The 16,470-nt window shown below is 39.8% G+C and overlaps 1 protein-coding gene across 3 annotated transcripts in view; it reads right to left on the reverse strand.

Annotated features, from left to right (window-relative positions):
* Nucleotides 1-513: 513 nt before the first annotated feature.
* DSP (desmoplakin) overlaps nucleotides 514-16,470 on the reverse strand; it is a 37,231-nt gene continuing 21,274 nt past the window's right edge. For 2 of the 3 annotated variants that reach the window (XM_010708378.3, XM_010708377.3), the window contains exons 14-24: nucleotides 15,928-16,132; nucleotides 15,210-15,427; nucleotides 14,254-14,420; nucleotides 13,801-13,939; nucleotides 12,297-12,490; nucleotides 11,327-11,489; nucleotides 10,668-10,751; nucleotides 9,689-9,796; nucleotides 8,976-9,074; nucleotides 5,871-8,162; nucleotides 514-4,441 (exon numbers count right to left, since the gene is read on the reverse strand). In XM_010708378.3, the coding sequence (XP_010706680.2) occupies nucleotides 1,247-4,441; nucleotides 5,871-8,162; nucleotides 8,976-9,074; nucleotides 9,689-9,796; nucleotides 10,668-10,751; nucleotides 11,327-11,489; nucleotides 12,297-12,490; nucleotides 13,801-13,939; nucleotides 14,254-14,420; nucleotides 15,210-15,427; nucleotides 15,928-16,132 (6,864 nt within the window). In that variant the 3' untranslated portion in view covers nucleotides 514-1,246. The remainder of the gene's footprint in view (nucleotides 4,442-5,870; nucleotides 8,163-8,975; nucleotides 9,075-9,688; nucleotides 9,797-10,667; nucleotides 10,752-11,326; nucleotides 11,490-12,296; nucleotides 12,491-13,800; nucleotides 13,940-14,253; nucleotides 14,421-15,209; nucleotides 15,428-15,927; nucleotides 16,133-16,470) is intronic. The other variant, XM_010708379.3, reaches the window with a different exon arrangement.

The raw sequence follows: 16,470 nt of genomic DNA on the forward strand, positions 1-16,470 counted from the left end.
AAACAATGGTATGTGCTTGCCATTTTCTAGGTTTTCAGGGGCCACCAGAGGTGGCTGGACATCACAGGAGGTGACTGTTTAGGTTTTTGAAAGACCCTCCTATTCCACTAGACTGTTCGGCAAAGTTCAGTCACTTATCTTTGTTCTGCTCACTGTCCAACACTGAATGATGCACAAGGGAGAATCTAACTCATGGTCTGTCATAGCAGCAGAGACAAAGGATCATGAGCAGAAGAAATCAAGCCTACAATCAACTGTGGAATCAACTGTAGAAACTGGCTTTCTGCTTCTAGAGCAGTTTTCATTACTGGTGCAATCTTCACTTTCCTTTTGAAAGCACAGAATCAAAAGTCTGTATTCATAAAAATGATGTGCAGGCACATTATTTTTCACGATGCCAATCTGCTGTTTTTACAACAAGACTATTACATCTTTCTTTTCTAAATGGTCCTTTCTATAATTCTTATCTCTAACAGTATTCATAGCTCTGTTTAATAAGCACACAACAAGTAGTTTAAAACTGCAAAGGTTTATTGCCCAGGATAGCTGATGTGGTGCAGTTAGATTTGTATATATTTTTTGTTACATGGAAATAAAGCAAAACAGTAGAAAACATATAGATAACAGTAACACAAAAGCCCAGCCTAATACCAGCCCTTTATATTCACCAAGTTATACTTAAAGAAGCAGAACATTTGGAAGACAGCTTTTCATGTAATAGCATAGACTGTAGACCAATATTTAAGGTATTTTCTATCCACAGTGTATTTTTTTTCTGTAATAGCAAATTGAAAAAGGCTCTAAGTGGAAAAACAACAAAAAAAAAAGCTTCAGGACTTTAAAACCTCAGCTATCAGTTTATGAGTTGGCAGATACAGTTAATAGGAGAAGGCAAATGACAGTATTTAAAATATACAGAGACCCATTAAAAATCCAACACTAAACGGAAATGGCAACTGAAAATCAAAATTCACAAACATGACTTCTTGCATTCCCGTATCCTCTACTCCACAAATGTGTGTTCAGGCATTTTACAGCTTTTTCAGACATTGAACACACCCAGAAAAGACTTAAAATTTGTTTTGGACATGCCTTTATTTCCTTGGTTTCAGCAAAGTGGTTTCGCTTGTGCAAGTAACAACAGGACCACAAACTCTATTGCTTTCAGTTAATCAGTTGTTGATTTAGGAAAGGGGATATAGACTAAGCTAGGTGATATTAAAATGCATTCATGTTCCCTCACTTACTAGCGCCCAATAGAGCCACTGCTGAAGGTTGAGTATGAGTAAGAATATGAAGAAGTTGCCGATGCATCAAAACTTCCCCTCCTAGATCCACTGCGTGAACCTGAACGTGAGCCAGAGCGAGAGCCAGAGCGAGAGCCGGGTGCTGAGGAGACATTGTAGGGACTGGATATACCTTTAGACGAAACAGAGGCTGCTTCCAAGAGTTTAAGACCAGTGATATCTTCCACCATTGACCGATTCATTGCATCTTTGTAGGATATTTTCAGTTTGGTCTTGGGGCAGGTCAGTATTTTGGGATAGCTGTTGGTGTCTTGCAATTTCTGGGCAGCGCGACCATCAATCAATGAATTTCGAATGGCTTCTTCAATACTTATTCTTCCACGTACTTCTGGATCCACGAGACCACCGGTGAGGTACTGGAATTCAAGGAACCGCTGCCCAGCCTCATAAGGCAACCATTTTTCCTTGACTGCTTCTGCTGCTGACATCCTCTTGCGTCCGCTCTTTATGCCTTCAAATCCTATGAAGGCCTTTTGGGCTGGTTTGAGCCGCGTGGCCATATCCTGATCAATGATGCCTTGACTGGTAGCTTCCTGAAGGGAGAGCCTTTGGCCCGTGGTAGGGCATATTATGCCCCCTGTGCAGGCTTGGGCTTCAAGTAACCGTTGTCCGGTGATGCTATCCACAATGCCCCGCTGTATAGCTTCTGAAATTGAGATTTTCTCCAAGTTTTCAGTGTCAAATATGGCTGCAATGGGACTGCACTCATCTGGGGTCTCTGAGAATGAACCACTCCTTATCAGCGAGGAAGAACTCCTGACACTCAGGACTGTGGGAGACCGAGTCACCGATTCATGTCGAAACACCTCATCAGTGCCATTACGGCAGGAAATCATGTCTGCAAACTGAGTCAGGCTTAAGCTGCCAGAACGGTATTGATCAAAAAATTTCTTCTCCACCAGACCTTTATCAATAGCATCTTGTATATCATACTGGCTACCTGTTTTCCTATCAACAAGGACTACTCTACTGCTACCATCCGATCCTGTAATAGTTATTTCTTCCCACTCACACTCCTGTTCAGCTAGTTCTGTATAGGTGTCAAAATCTATGAGGCCCTTGCTGTATGCCTCCTGCACTGACATCTCCCTGTTTGTTTCTGGATCTACAATGACAACTCGGCGCTTCCTAAGGGTGTTCTTCTGTGAGGTGTGTACCACCTTCTTCTTCTCCCTCAGGGGCAGAAGACAGAGCCCTGTTGCATCATCCTTTATGCATCTTTCTTTCAGCTGCAAGTAGGTCAAGTTCTCTTCTGTATTAGGATCAAAAAACCCTTTGGTGTCATCGCTTGGATCACTAAGAATCTGGTTGAGCTCCTCATTGAAGTAGCCACGCTTGTAGGCTGTCTCAACTGGCAAGCGGTAGCTTTCTTTTGGGTCAATGATTCCGCCGGTGGCAATCTGGGCCTCCAGCAAGCGAATGCCATGGCCTCTTTCTATGAGCTCTTTGTTCATTGCTTGAAACAGAGAAATGATGTTTCCAGTTTCTGGGTCTTTGTACCCAGTGACGGCTCTTTCAGCAGAGAGAAGCTTCTCTTTAAATTCTATTCCAACAAGACCTCTTTTATAAGCTTCCTCAACAGGCAGCCTCGCGTTGCTGACAGGATCAACTATGAACCCGGTGGCTGCCTGGGCTTCTAGGAGTTCAAGGGCTGTCCCTGGTCTAACCAAGCCTATTTTCATAGCCTGGTAAATGCCAAGTTTCTCTTTAGTAGCCTCATTGTAGATACCTGCAATACAGCTAGAGCCCTGAAGGAAATTGATAATCCTCTCACTCACTTCTTCCACTGTAATTGCACCTCTTTCCAAATCATTCCTTGTTGATTCCTTTATAATTCCAGCCTCAAGAAGAGCATCTGCTGAGACAGGCTGCCTGATTCCTTGGAATGACATACTCCTCTTCTGCACTGGAAGGAGTAGCAAGCCAGTATGTGGCTCAATCCTGCATTTTTCCTTTAGCTGCACGTAAGTGACTGCCTTTTTGGTGCTGGGATCAATGAAGTTCTTTGTGGTACTTTGGCAGTTGTTTAGAATCCTGTACAAATCTTTGTCAATCAATCCACGGGATAAAGCTACATCTTTGGGTAGGAAAACACTGTTAACAGGATCAACAATCCCTCCCACAGCCAGCTGGGCTTCAAGCAGACGCATCCCAGTTTCTCTGTCAATCAAGTTTTTCTTCATGGCTTCAGATAGTGGCACAGTTTTGCCTGAGAAAGGATCTTTAAAACCTGTAACAGCCTTTTCTGCCGTATAGATTTGTTCTCTGTCATCAAAGTCAATCAGATCTCTGGCAATAGCACTGTCCACTGTTAATACCTCATTGCGGTGTGGGTCTATCACTCCTCCTGTTGCTGCCTGGGCTTCCAAGAGCAGGACTGCATTTTCTGCCGTAAGCAGCTGGTTCCGTTTGGCCTCAACAAAGGAGTACTTCTGTCTGGGTAAAACAGATACTCCTGCAATAGCACCTGCCCCTTTCAGAAAGGGTTCAATGTCGGCAGTGACTTCTTCTACTGACCTCTGCCCCTTCAGCAATTTATCCAGAGTGAGTTTGTCTATAAGCTGACACTCATATAGCTGCATTGCTGTAATTTTCTTCCGCAGCCCATTGAACACCAACTTGGAGGCATCAATACAGAAGTCTTCTTCAGTCTGAGTAGATCTGTGGGACCCATATGGGCGTTGTTTAAGTTTCTCGATCTCTCTCTGCAGTCTGAGACGCTCAGATTCCAACTCTGACTGGTTTTTGACAGCAGTCTCTTCCAGTCTGCATCGGTATCTCTCCTCAATCCTTTTAATCTCCATCTGCAGCCTTTCAATCTCACTCCTCAAGGTGTTCTTCTCCCTCTCACTCTTCTCTCTCTCACACTGGATCTTCCTTATGGATTCCTCTGTCCGGGAGTGCTGGCTCTTCCATTGGTTGAGGTCATTCAGGATTTGTTGTTTCTCATTTTCCAGGCGTTGCTTCAAACGAGACTCTGATTCCAGGTTAACTTTCAAACGGTTCAGCTCCTCTTCTAATCTCTGCAGCCTGGCTTTGTCTTGCTCCAAAGCACTCATTTTTATCAGTAAGGTTTCTCTTTCTTGCATAATGTGGTTATACTGATTTTTGGATTCTTGAATCCTATTGGATGCCTAAAATTTTAAACAAGAAATAAAACAAGAGAAGATAGTTAGACTCTCCACTTACAACACCCTTCAGCCTCTCATTTAACCTGCAACGAACTGCCACTGGAAAACATTCCAGTCACAGCAGTGCCTTACCCAAGATCATGAATAAAATAAACCAGTGAAGGTACATCTGTCCCTTCAATGAAAGTGTCTTTAGTACCAGAGTCTCCAATCTATTACCTACAATCTTAATTTTCTAGTCATTTAGTTAACTCTTTCTGCCTTCTTAATGCGTCTCACAGTACATGCACAGAGCACTGAAGATTCTTTAAGAATCTGATGCCCAATAGATGTACCCTGGCATAATTCTAACCTAAGTGAATACATATCAGCTAAGGACTGGTCACACATGGATGAAAACGAAATATATGACTCACTTTTTCCTATTAGTTTCAAACAACTTATTGATTTACATTTTAATTCCCTTAATATCTTCATAATATAATATATATACGCACATACACCTTTATACACTAACATCTCCATGCACATTCACATGCAGTCCATATTAAACCAAATAAAATGTTATATATTTGTAACACATGCATTATTAATGCTTAGATGTCAGGCAATGCTAAATGTTACTAAAAATTAGTATTAGGTTTTTAAAAATAAAGAAAAACTAAACAACTGACAGAATAGATGAGAATGAGGAAAAAAATATGGAGGGCAAATACAGAAAAAAATAAACATTTTCAAAAGGTGGAAGAATGAAGATGCAAAAATATCTTTTCTTTAGCTAATCTATACTGTCATCTCAAGTTTACGGAACATGGGCTGATAGTGAAATTTAAGTCACTGTTGATGACTTAGGAACAGAAGTCCCAACAGTCAATGAAATTTACGTTTTTGGTATCTTAGCTGGCAGCATCACTTTTAATTCTTAGTCACCACTTTACGCAGCTAAACAGCACTTTGACGGTTTGTTGGTTCTGGGGCTTTTAGCTTGTTTAATTTGTGATATGGCTCAGATCAGGTTCAAAGAACTGCTTTAACCCATTCTGACCAAAACAGACCTGGGAAGCACACAGCCAGCAGAGTACAGCTAAAGCACGGTGGTACTCCATGTATTCTTATTTTCCCTTAGGATAGTTTGGTGAAGACTGTTACATATCCAGGGTTTCCTCCATGCTGAGGGCAAGGCTCAGCTAGGTGAAAAAGACACTTTGAAGTTTCCTAGCACAGTCCTCAGGGAGTAAAGGGGCTAAGAAAGTGGCCAAATCCTGACATTTTTCTTTTAAAAATAACGAGGAGAGTGGCCATAAAAAGAATATTAGTCACAAGTACAGTGAACTTAATCAGCAAGGTGTGAATTAAGTTGGTTCAAATGGACATTGTGATTAATTATATATCTGAGAGACAGTAAAGCTGGGATCAAAATATGTGTGAATACCTCCAGAGCCTGCTTTTGGAATTTTTCAATTTCCTGTCTCAATTTTTCCCTTTCTTTCTGTAAATCATTAATCAACCCCTGAAGTTCCAGGGTTTGCTTGTTGCTTGTCTGAAGCTGATTCTTTAGTTCAGCAATGGCAGAATTTTTCTCATCAACTTCACTTCTGACCATTCTGAGATCATCATACTCCAATCTAACATTTCGCAGCTCTTCCTCCAGTAACAAGTGTTCCTTGGTTAGGTTCTCGGTGAGAGATTGGAGCCTTTCGATTTCGATTTTGCACTCATTCAAGTTTTTGCTCTTCTCCTCGGAGGTTTTCTGTAAGTGCTCATTTCGCAGGTGAGCCTGCTTTAATTGCTCCTGTTCTTGCACCAACTGACGACGTAAAGTCTCAATATCAGATGTGTACTTTCTTATCTCCTCCATATACCTTTGTTTCTCTCTCACATGACCATCTAATACTTCTCTTTGGTGTCTAAGGTCATCTTCATTTCTCTTCTTTACAATAGACACTTCCTCTATCTGCTGTGTGAGATTAGTTATTTTAACAGATTGCTCTCTCAGAGATCTCCTCATGCCTTCTACTTCCTCTTCCAGTTTCTTCCTCCTGGCTGTCTCTTCCATCACATTCTTATTCTGCCTGCAAAGTTCCTCCTCCAGCTTATGTTTTTGGATCTGCAAGTCTTTTACAGTGCTTTGGAACTTTGCACTTTCTTGATCCCTGCCTTTTTTCTCTTGCAAAACTCTTTCATAGTCAATTTTCAGTCTGGCCAGATCCTGCTCCTGGATCCTCAGCTTGTTAATTGTCTCAGTAGCACTCGTGTTTGCTTTCTGAAGGTCAAACTGAACTCTTTTTAACTGATTGTTCTCATCCTCTAGTTCTTTTCTTTGACTTGTCTCTACATCCAACAACTTTCTCAGCCTTTCAATCTCTTTATTTCTCTCTTTAATGGTCTTAGATGCATCATCAAGTGACTGTTTGTATCGCATGCTTTCGTCAGAGTGCCTTTGAATAACTTGTTTTAGTTCAATCTCCAGCTGCTGTTTCTTCTGAGAAAGCTCTGAGCCAGCTGCCTTTTGCTGCTGAGCATTCTCTTCTATTTTCCGTAGATTATCTGTCGTTTGAGTTATTGTATTCTTCAGCCTCCTAATTTCCTCACACAAATTCCTATTTTCTCTCATAGCATTATCAAGCTGCGTTCTATAATTATTGGTATCCTCTTCCTTTTGCATAGTGACCTGGTGAATTGTGGTCTTTGTGATATTAATCTCAGTTTCATACTTGTTCTTTAAGCTAATAATTTCCTCATCATAACTGTTCCTTACCTTAGCCAACTCATTTTCAAGTTCCCATCGACTTTTAGCTTCTTCCTGAAGCTGAAGCTTTAGCCTTTCCAGCTCCTTAGTTTTATCCTGAATAGTAGCAGCAGCCTCTTCAAGAGCCTGCTTGTATCTTGAGTTGTCTTCACCACGAAGCTGAATGATCTGTTTCAGCTCCAGCTCTAACTGGTGCTTCTGCTGTGACACTTCAGAACTGCAAGCCTTCTGCTGAAGAGCATCTTCCTCTGCCCTCCTCCGCTGATCTGTGGTTTGCAGAATGGCATCGTTCAGCCTCACGATTTCATCCTTAAGGTCTCTGTTTTCTCTTGACAGTCTGTCAACCTGGGCTCTGAGACCTTTTGCATCATCATCTTTCTGTGCAGCTATCTGCTGGATTGTGGTCTTCTTAATATTAATTTCTGTTTCATACTTGTTCTTTAAATTACTCATCTCCTCGCTAAACTGGTTTCTTACCTTAGCCAGCTCATTTTCATACTCCCTCTTCCGTGTGCCTTCGTCCTGCAGGAGAACCCTTAATCTTTCTATCTCGTACTCCTTCTCCTTGATGACCTTCTCGGATTCTAACTTTTGCCAGCCAAGGCTGTCTTTCTCGTTTTGTCTTGTTTTCTGCAGCTGGTCGTAGTCATTCTTTTGTTGCTCATATCTATCCTCCAACAACTTCCTTTTCCTTTTCTCATCTTCAGTCTCATAAGTCAACCTGGTTATTCTGTCATTTAGATCCTTTATTTGGGCATAGCATTTGTCCAGGTTTTGCTTAGCTGAATTTCCATCCATTTCAGCCTGTCTTTTCATCTCCTCCAAACTCATCAGCTTTGCTTTGAGCTGAGATATGTCCATCTGGTACTTCTGCAGATTCTGTTCCAGGAATTTATGCTTGTTGTTTGTCTCTGAATTTGAATCCCTGGCAAGTCTGAGTTCTTCTTCCAGAAGTTCAATTTTGGTGGCTTTCATCTACAAAATGGTAACAAAAGAAAGGGAAAAAAAGAAAAAAATGCTCACTTGTGACAACTGTTTCAAAAGTAGCACAATCAACACAATATACACTTGCAAATCTGACAACTTACAAGATGTATATTTTATTTGCTTCAATGATAACTCAAAATCCTTTTTAATTTAAAGTCATCAAGGCAAATTCTGGCAAATCTCTTATTTATTCAGATTTTATTTAGAAACCAACATGATGACTTTCAGAGGGAAACAGTACTTGATGGGCAAGGGAGATGCAATACAGACAGTAAAATCTGGTGTACCAAGAGTTCACCAGCAAAATATTAAACAGCCTCATTTAGAAGCTATTTCATTTTCAAGTAATTTTCATCCTTCATATATGACGTTTCAAATGGGCCTGAATGGAATCCATGCAGCCATTACACCATTTTAAACAACAGATACCAATGAGGTATGTCCTTTTAATGATAAGTTTTCAGCATGGAGATAACTGTATTCTTATTGAGGTCACTCTGCCAGGGGGAGAAAAACATCCTGCGTGTTTTATCAAGCCCCTCTTATTTACCACAAAGGCTAACATTCTCTCTCACACAAGATCTTGGTAGTAACTCTACAAGACACTGTACTCTGAAAAAAAGGTTTCATAAAGCTACTCATATGCCTCATTCATGGGAGGAGTCTCCTATTCAATGATAAAGTTCAGCATTTAGCTTTGTGTATTGTTTAGCACTGCACTAAAGTATAAAGTCTTGGATCAGTGATAGTGCTAACCTGTGACAAAAATAGAAGGCAAAGGAAATAAAAGAGGCAGATTACCTTCAGGTCCTCCATGCTCTTTAACATTTCACTTAAGAATTTGTAATAATCTCCAGATCTTGTAAGAAGCTCTATGTAGCGAGCCTGAGCCTCGCTAGCCTTGAAAAGAAAAAGGAAATTATTAGTAGCTTATGCTACAGAGGTAGATATGAACATACCTAGTTCTCAAACTATTTAAAATTCTAATTTACTTGAGAAAACAAGTCATTTGACAATTAAGTAGCTAAGTTTCCTCCTCGCAAATTTGTATGACCCCCAGTATATAAATTCTCTCTTCTGACAGACCCACATCTTTTTCAGTATTACTTTCCCCCAGTGCTTACGTAGTATTAAATCCAAGCCTTCATCTCCTGGTTCTTCATGCTATTCCTGCCTGACAGTCACAGGTAAGGCAAGTTGGACTTTTAAAATAATGGTTAATTCCCAGTTTGAAAGTGACTGAACCACTTGGGGCACAGATCTTACTTTCTCACAATATGTATATAATGGATGTTGGATAGGAATGAGCCAAATTCCTGAGGGTTAATCTACTGTCTAAATGTGCCTAGATATAATTTTGCAGTGCAGCAACTATTCTGCACTAATTACTTTTGCATATATGCTTAGTAAACATTACCAATGGCAGTGCTAATTATTATATTGCTGGATATGACTCACAACGGCTCACGCAGATGAATAAATGTATTCAAAAGACTGATAGGAAGGAAAGATACCTCTTGCAGAATCAGCACTGCAGGAGACTGAACCACACACTTCTTGATAGGTATGTTGAGCAACGTTTCTAATCCAGAACTGTAGGAAGCAACCTGAAGCTCATAATCCTGTAAAACAGCAGGATAAGGTAAGACCCAGATAGCAACTGCCAAATAACTCCCTGGATCTGGATTTCTCAACATGCAAATAAAGGGTTGGTTCTGTATTTTTTTGTTTAAATAGCTACATTCTCCCTTGTTTATCTTTGGCCATGTACAAATGACCTTCTCTCATAAATTAAGGTTCATCAGTTCAAAAATTATTGTGAAGACTTGTGGAAGAGAATAATAAAAGGGAAAATAGAACATATAAATTTTGAAAAAACAGAAAGATATGTGTTTCTGTCAGTTGAAGACCATACTTTATTATCAGTGAAAACTTCAGAGATAATTGACTCCAGTCGCTTTTACATCACTTTTGCTACAACATGTAAAGCAAGATCTTTGTGATAGAAAGGAAGGCTTAACTGGAGAAAGCGTAGATATAAAGATCACAAAGAAATGCAAAGATCGTAAAACCATTCCCTGTACATCTTTTCAGTTTTCATGGCTATTGCCTACCATTCTTCCTGCCAATCTGCACTTGTCTAACCTTCTAGCCCAGATCCTAATCAGATCACATTTCGAAGCAACCCATCTGTTCTCTACTCTTATTTTTAACATGTGAACTGGAAAGGTTGGTGTGGCTAGAAGGAGGATTTGATTCTCCTGAAGAGAAGCATTCATTGGAATCTCCCACATCACCCTGCCATCTTCAGGAGGCAAGTAGAGATTGCTTTTGTTATGTTTTGTATAAATTACTATTTTACTCCAGCAATTTCTTCTTGCAAGCACGCACACACCCCAGAGAGCTAACATTTTGCCTACCACTAGAGTGGAGACAATAGGATGCACCTGACCATGAAAACCACAACCTGTAAAAATGCTGAAATCCAAGTACCTTAATTGCAGCTGAGCACTGATCTGCATGCTTGAGAAGCTCCTCAACTTTGTCTCGCTTCCCACAGATTTCACTGTGCAAGTTCTGTCAAGAAAAAAGTGAGCTGTGAAGCAGTCCCTCAGATTTGCCAGTACACACTGCATCCACAAGATGCCTGCAGCATGAAACCAGAGGCTTAGACTGAAATGAAGTGTAGCCATGCCTCTTCCACATAAGCAGACACACTGTACAGAAGGCTGTTCTTCAAAAGGAACACCTAGCAACTCAACAACTTTCTGAGCTGGGAAGGGAAGATGCATGACTTTAGCTTACAAAAATATACCCAATTTTTATTTTTGTGCTATAATCTGTCCCGTAAGTTGCAACATCTTACAGTTCCTTGACTTAATTTAAAGCTGCTGTGCCAAAGTGTCAGTCATCATGAAGGAGACAAGCATAGTCTTTTTCATAATCCACAGCACAGCTGACAGAAAATAATGAGGGTAATAATATTTCCTCTCTCTTAACTTCCACATATGTGTTGGTTTTTGGTAGCTTGTATATTTTCTAATTCAAAACAGGCCACTGTATTGCTGGCTGCATTGATAGTGGTATTTCCTGACTAGTAAAGCAATTTAACATCCAGTTAACTGAAGACAGCTCAGCCAGGTGTTGCATACCTTCTGATCATGTAGATATCTCATAATAGTGTTGGAGTCACACAGCTTTGTGGACTCAATAGAATCCTGCCTGCGCTTTGCATCACAGATCCATTTGCACAGAGCCTGATATAGATCCCGGTAAGTTTTCAGCTGTTTGATCTGTCTTTCTAAATCCCATGATCTAGGAAAAAAAAAACAGAAAACTGTCAAAATGAAAGTGCATTCACTTTTTCTCTCTTTAAACATTTTTCAGAAACAAGACACCCTGATAAATATTGTAATGAACTGAGTAAAACAATATAGAGCTCTAAATGGAAATGTTGAACAAAAATTTCCAGTAATGACTATTGAACTTGCTACAGTTACCCAATAAGAGGTTTTCGTCCCTGACTTTTGTGTGATTGTGCATTACACAGAGGTCGACACTTCCTGACAGTTAAGTGGAGGATGAATTGCAATGCTGCGACATTGCACTGACCTCAGTACACTTGTTTTCAATGTTCACCAAAAAAAGCAGCAACTAGTCAATTTTAATCACTAGGACTAGATTTGGCCTAAAATAAAAACATGGTAGAACATGCCTTCAGTTTAATGAAGTTTTAATTTTTTTTTTTCCCTCTTAGTTCTTAATGTTAGGTTTTGTGGTGGTTTTCTTGATTGGTTGTTTTTTTACCCCTTGTGTAAAGAATTTCAGAAATAAGCACAGTTGCTTTGTTTGAGAGGCAAAATGCTAGTTAATTCTGTAGCACACTGGATACACAGTAACATGAAAAACTACATTTTCTTGCTTGATCTTACACGATTTTGAAGTATGCTCAACCTATTTACAGTTGCTATTTACTACAGTCTCTCTGCCCCACAGTAATCTGCACAGTAATTTGTGCAGTATCCTTACTTTCAAGGGATATTATTTCCTTTAGTCTTATTGTTAAGAAGATCTTAGTAGCAATAGCCATACAGAAGAAGCCAGTAGGAAATTCAAGCAAACCTGTTATCTATCTGCTTTTCAGCTCTCTGCCAGCGGTCTATTAATTGGGTAACTTTGTCACTGAACTTTCCAACATCCATATCATACAGGGTATATGACTGGCAAGACTGTGAGTGAATCTGAAGCATTTTCTGCAGCTCATTTTCAAGAGTATTCAACAGTGACTTCTTCATGTTCAGATCACTTTTCATTTTCTGGAGAGGAAAAAAAAAAGGTATCATACGTTTTATTCAGAGGATACTCAATCTTAACTATCAAAAGCACACACAATGCATTGGGATCTAAGTGTTCTGTATCAAATTCAGCATAGTATGTACGCTGGTGACAACTGGAATTAGTTTCACTTCATATATACATCTACTTTGGTAAACAGAGATTTACTTAAAACCATGTTTGAAGTTAGACTTATTCTTAAACAGTTAACTGAACCACAGCCTTCTGATGTCACTCTCTGTAGCCACTATTCCCATTTCTGAGAGCTACACTGAGTAGTCCCAGGAGGGAGGGAAAAAAAAAAAAAAGAAAAAGAAAAAAAGAAGAAAATCCTCCTTATAGGATCAGGACTTAGGATTGCCATACAGTTTCTAAATGTTCAGATCTGCAATGGTTATTTGTGCTTTTTTTCCTTTCCTGTTTGCATTTTCCTCAATGTCTGACACAAAGACGTTGCTTTACACACATATGCAGACTGGTGTTTGTGTGCAAATACACACTGTAACACCAAATGGCATACACAGTGCAAGCAGGTCTCTCTTGTGTTCCCCAGTTATGGGGATGGGTACACCTTTCAACAATCTGCTCAAGCATTTTTTTTGTGTGCAATTCAAATTTACATCAGTTAAACACATCTACCAGCAACTGGAACTGTAGATCTCGGGTAACGTGATAAAAGAGCAACCTGGTTGTTCTGTTTTTGCCACCACCTCAAGCCTTTGCCCTATTCTTCTGAGGAGAGGAGAGAAAGAAGGAGTGACTATTTTATCAAAGGCACTCAGTGTAAAAAAATGATCAGCTCAGGGCCAGACAGATTGCTTCTACATGCTGTCATCGTGAGTAACAAAGCAATCATTCTTTGCTTTGTTCAGGAGGAAGTTCTCACTTTAAGATTTGAAGTGCACTCCATAGAAGAAAAAAGAAAAAAACCAGACATTTGTTACAACTAGATCACAACATGAGTAATCAACAAGACTTTCTGCAAGAAATAAAGGAGGAAGCTAGATTTGAAGGCAGTAACTGACATGACTAAACACAGGTAGCCTTGTTCAGAAACTGTTTATGGAGACCTTCCATGCCCCTGACTTCTCTGCGTGGGAAGCAATAGCCAGCGGATGGCAGACCTGTATATTCCTTCCAATAACCTGCAAAAGCATTGTATATCTATGTCAAAATATGACAGGCTCAGCTTCTCTGTCTCCTGCTGTTTCAGAAGGCTTTTACCAAGCTCAATAAACTAGTGACAGCTACTACTTCTGTCCTGCTGTGTCCCTGGGAATTAGCCTCTCACCTTTAGACAGGCCCGATAAGCCTCTACTTTATCAAGATCCAAAGGAACAGTCTCCTCTTCAGATAGCCTGACTTCAAAAACTCTGATCACATCTTCAGTTTGTAGAATAAGCTGGAGTAGACATCTCAGTGCATTCAAGCTACAATAAAGAACACAAAACAAGACAAATTAGTTATGGACTGAGGCAGAAAAGATGATAATTCTAATTACCTGCAGATCATTAACTAAAGAGATTATGCAATAAACAAAGAAAATTCAGTAATATCCACAAGTCTCATTTTTATTTTCTTTAGTCTTCCAGAAATGAGAAGAAACTTAAGTGTTTCTACCGATATAAAGGAAAGAAGATATAATTTTATATTACTGATAATAAAGGGATTTCTAGATTATGAAATTATGGAAGAATTATGCGAGAAGATGAATAAGTTATTACTACAGCCTCAATTTTCTTACCTGTCTAAGTAGCCAGCAGAAACACCATTAATATTTTCCAGTTTTTGAAACAGGGCATTTATCTCTGATTGCAAGTACACATACTTTTCACAGCCTCTGAAATTAGGCAGCAAGTCCTTATGCTTGTTGAGGGTTTCAGCCATTATTTGAGAGTCATTCTGCACACCCTGAAGAAAAAGAATGCCCAGTTTATGCATTTTTGGTTGCTGAATTATCATCCTACTGCACATCTGAGGTTGATTTCCCTGTCCAATTAGTCTTATCTTATCTAACTAGCTTGACTGAGAAACAAAGTAGGGCCTCAGCTCGTTTCCTTTAATTTAAGTAACATTATGTGGTTTCTGTTTTGTACAGTCCACAACAGGTAATATCTCTTTTTAAGTACCTCTTCCATTCTGGAACTCTGCTCTGCAGAAAGCAGTTCACAGAATGCCTTATTGCCAGTTGCTTCCCCAGTGGTCATACCAAGGTCCTTCTAATAACCTCATTGTCCCAGGGGAATTTCTCAAACTAAATCTATTCTCTTTACTAAACTCTCTCTCCAGTCTTCTTCAAATCTGAAGAGCTGGGAGGGGGATAAAGTCTGTAAGCCTCATGTTTATATAGACAGCACTTAAAAGGTAGGTGGGAAATTGGGGTCTGTACAAAAGAATGTTAACAGTGCTTTAACCTAGATGACACTTAGCATGAGGTCACATCCAGTTGACATAAAGCTTTTTGAAACCATAGCCTGAAAGAATTTCTCTTCTAAAATCCAAGAGTCAACTTTTCCTACTTAAGACTTCTAGATAAAAAGCTGAATGCCAACCCAAATATATCTTTTAATTGGAAGCTAACTGTGATATGTGCAGAGTGTGCATGTCACTCCCAGCTGATGAGGAATCCAAATACAGCATGCTCTGCAGAACAGAGTCATGATGAGTTTGAGATGTTCGACTGAGAACATACACAGTTACCTCTAAATCCTGTATTCTGACAGAGAAGTCATGCAGAGCCCCTTGATCCACACCAAGTGGAGCTCTTTGAACCATTCGAATCTCAGAAGCTTCAATCTGACGCCGAAGTTTCTGAAGTTCCATCAGGAGCCAAGCCTCCTGTTTATCATGTTCTCGGTTTCTCTCATTAACTATAATGGTGTTTGAGGTACCCACAGGACAACTCTCAGTTGGAATCACTGTAAAGTGAGTTGGAGGTAAACGTTAGCTGCCAGAGAACTGAATTTCTACATACAGAAAGCTGATGCAGTGTCAAAGTGACCTAAGCACTGATTTGAATTGTAGAACGGAGAACTGGTGGATCTGGGCCATTAGGCAGTGTCTGAAACAATGAAATGTCCCTTTCACAAAATGATAAACTTGCTTCCTCAAGTGAGGTTTTGCTTCCTAACAACTGAAAATTGATGGATTAAATTCCTCTCATTTTCTCAACGAGTTCTGTGAACTTCAGAGAACTATTCCCAGATACACAGCAATGGAAAGAAGAACAAAACATACTCTCTCCTGGGCATGGCAAGTTTTGTTATCCTAGGAGACAGCAGTTACAGTGCTTTTACATGTCTCTGCATATGTTTACAAGACTATTTTCACATGAAAAGGAAACACAGCCTTCTCTTCCGCCTCTAACAAGGAAACCCAAGCAGTACAATCTGTACAAGACAACAGGAGGACAACAAACCTGTTTGGGGCTGCCGTGGTTGATTGGGCAGTTGTATAATTAAGGTTTGGTAGTGCTTCTGAGCATCAGTGAACTGCGTCTGGATCTTTCGTTTGTCTTCATCACCAAACATCTCAGAGCCTTGGCTGTTCCTGAGGAATTCTTGATAATGGATCTCCAAGTCAGTTATTATTTTTTGGTAATCTTCCTTACGCATTGTTTTCAGCTGAAATAACAAAGAAGACAGTTTTGAAAAAGGCAACAATTGGAGAGGATGTATGACTAATGACTCATGAAGGAACATACGAATACATCTACTGAAGAACAGAGGAATCTCATTTTAGAATAAAACTGATACAGGTTGCCTCTAGAAGTATGATGCACAAAGCAACCTTTGAGCTAGCTACATAACAAACATTTCACAGCTTAAGAACAGTTTGCAATTCTGCCTTTTACTATGTCTATCCATGCCCTTGCATAGTGGGAATAAGTAGTGCAAGTCCCCTTAATTTACTTTCATTTTTATCTATATCGTGTTTGAATGGGAAAGCGTTTTTCTTCTCC

This window comes from Meleagris gallopavo, chromosome 3 (genome assembly GCF_905368555.1).
Source record: "Meleagris gallopavo chromosome 3, MGAL_WU_HG_1.1, whole genome shotgun sequence".
Lineage (NCBI taxonomy): Eukaryota > Metazoa > Chordata > Aves > Galliformes > Phasianidae > Meleagris > Meleagris gallopavo.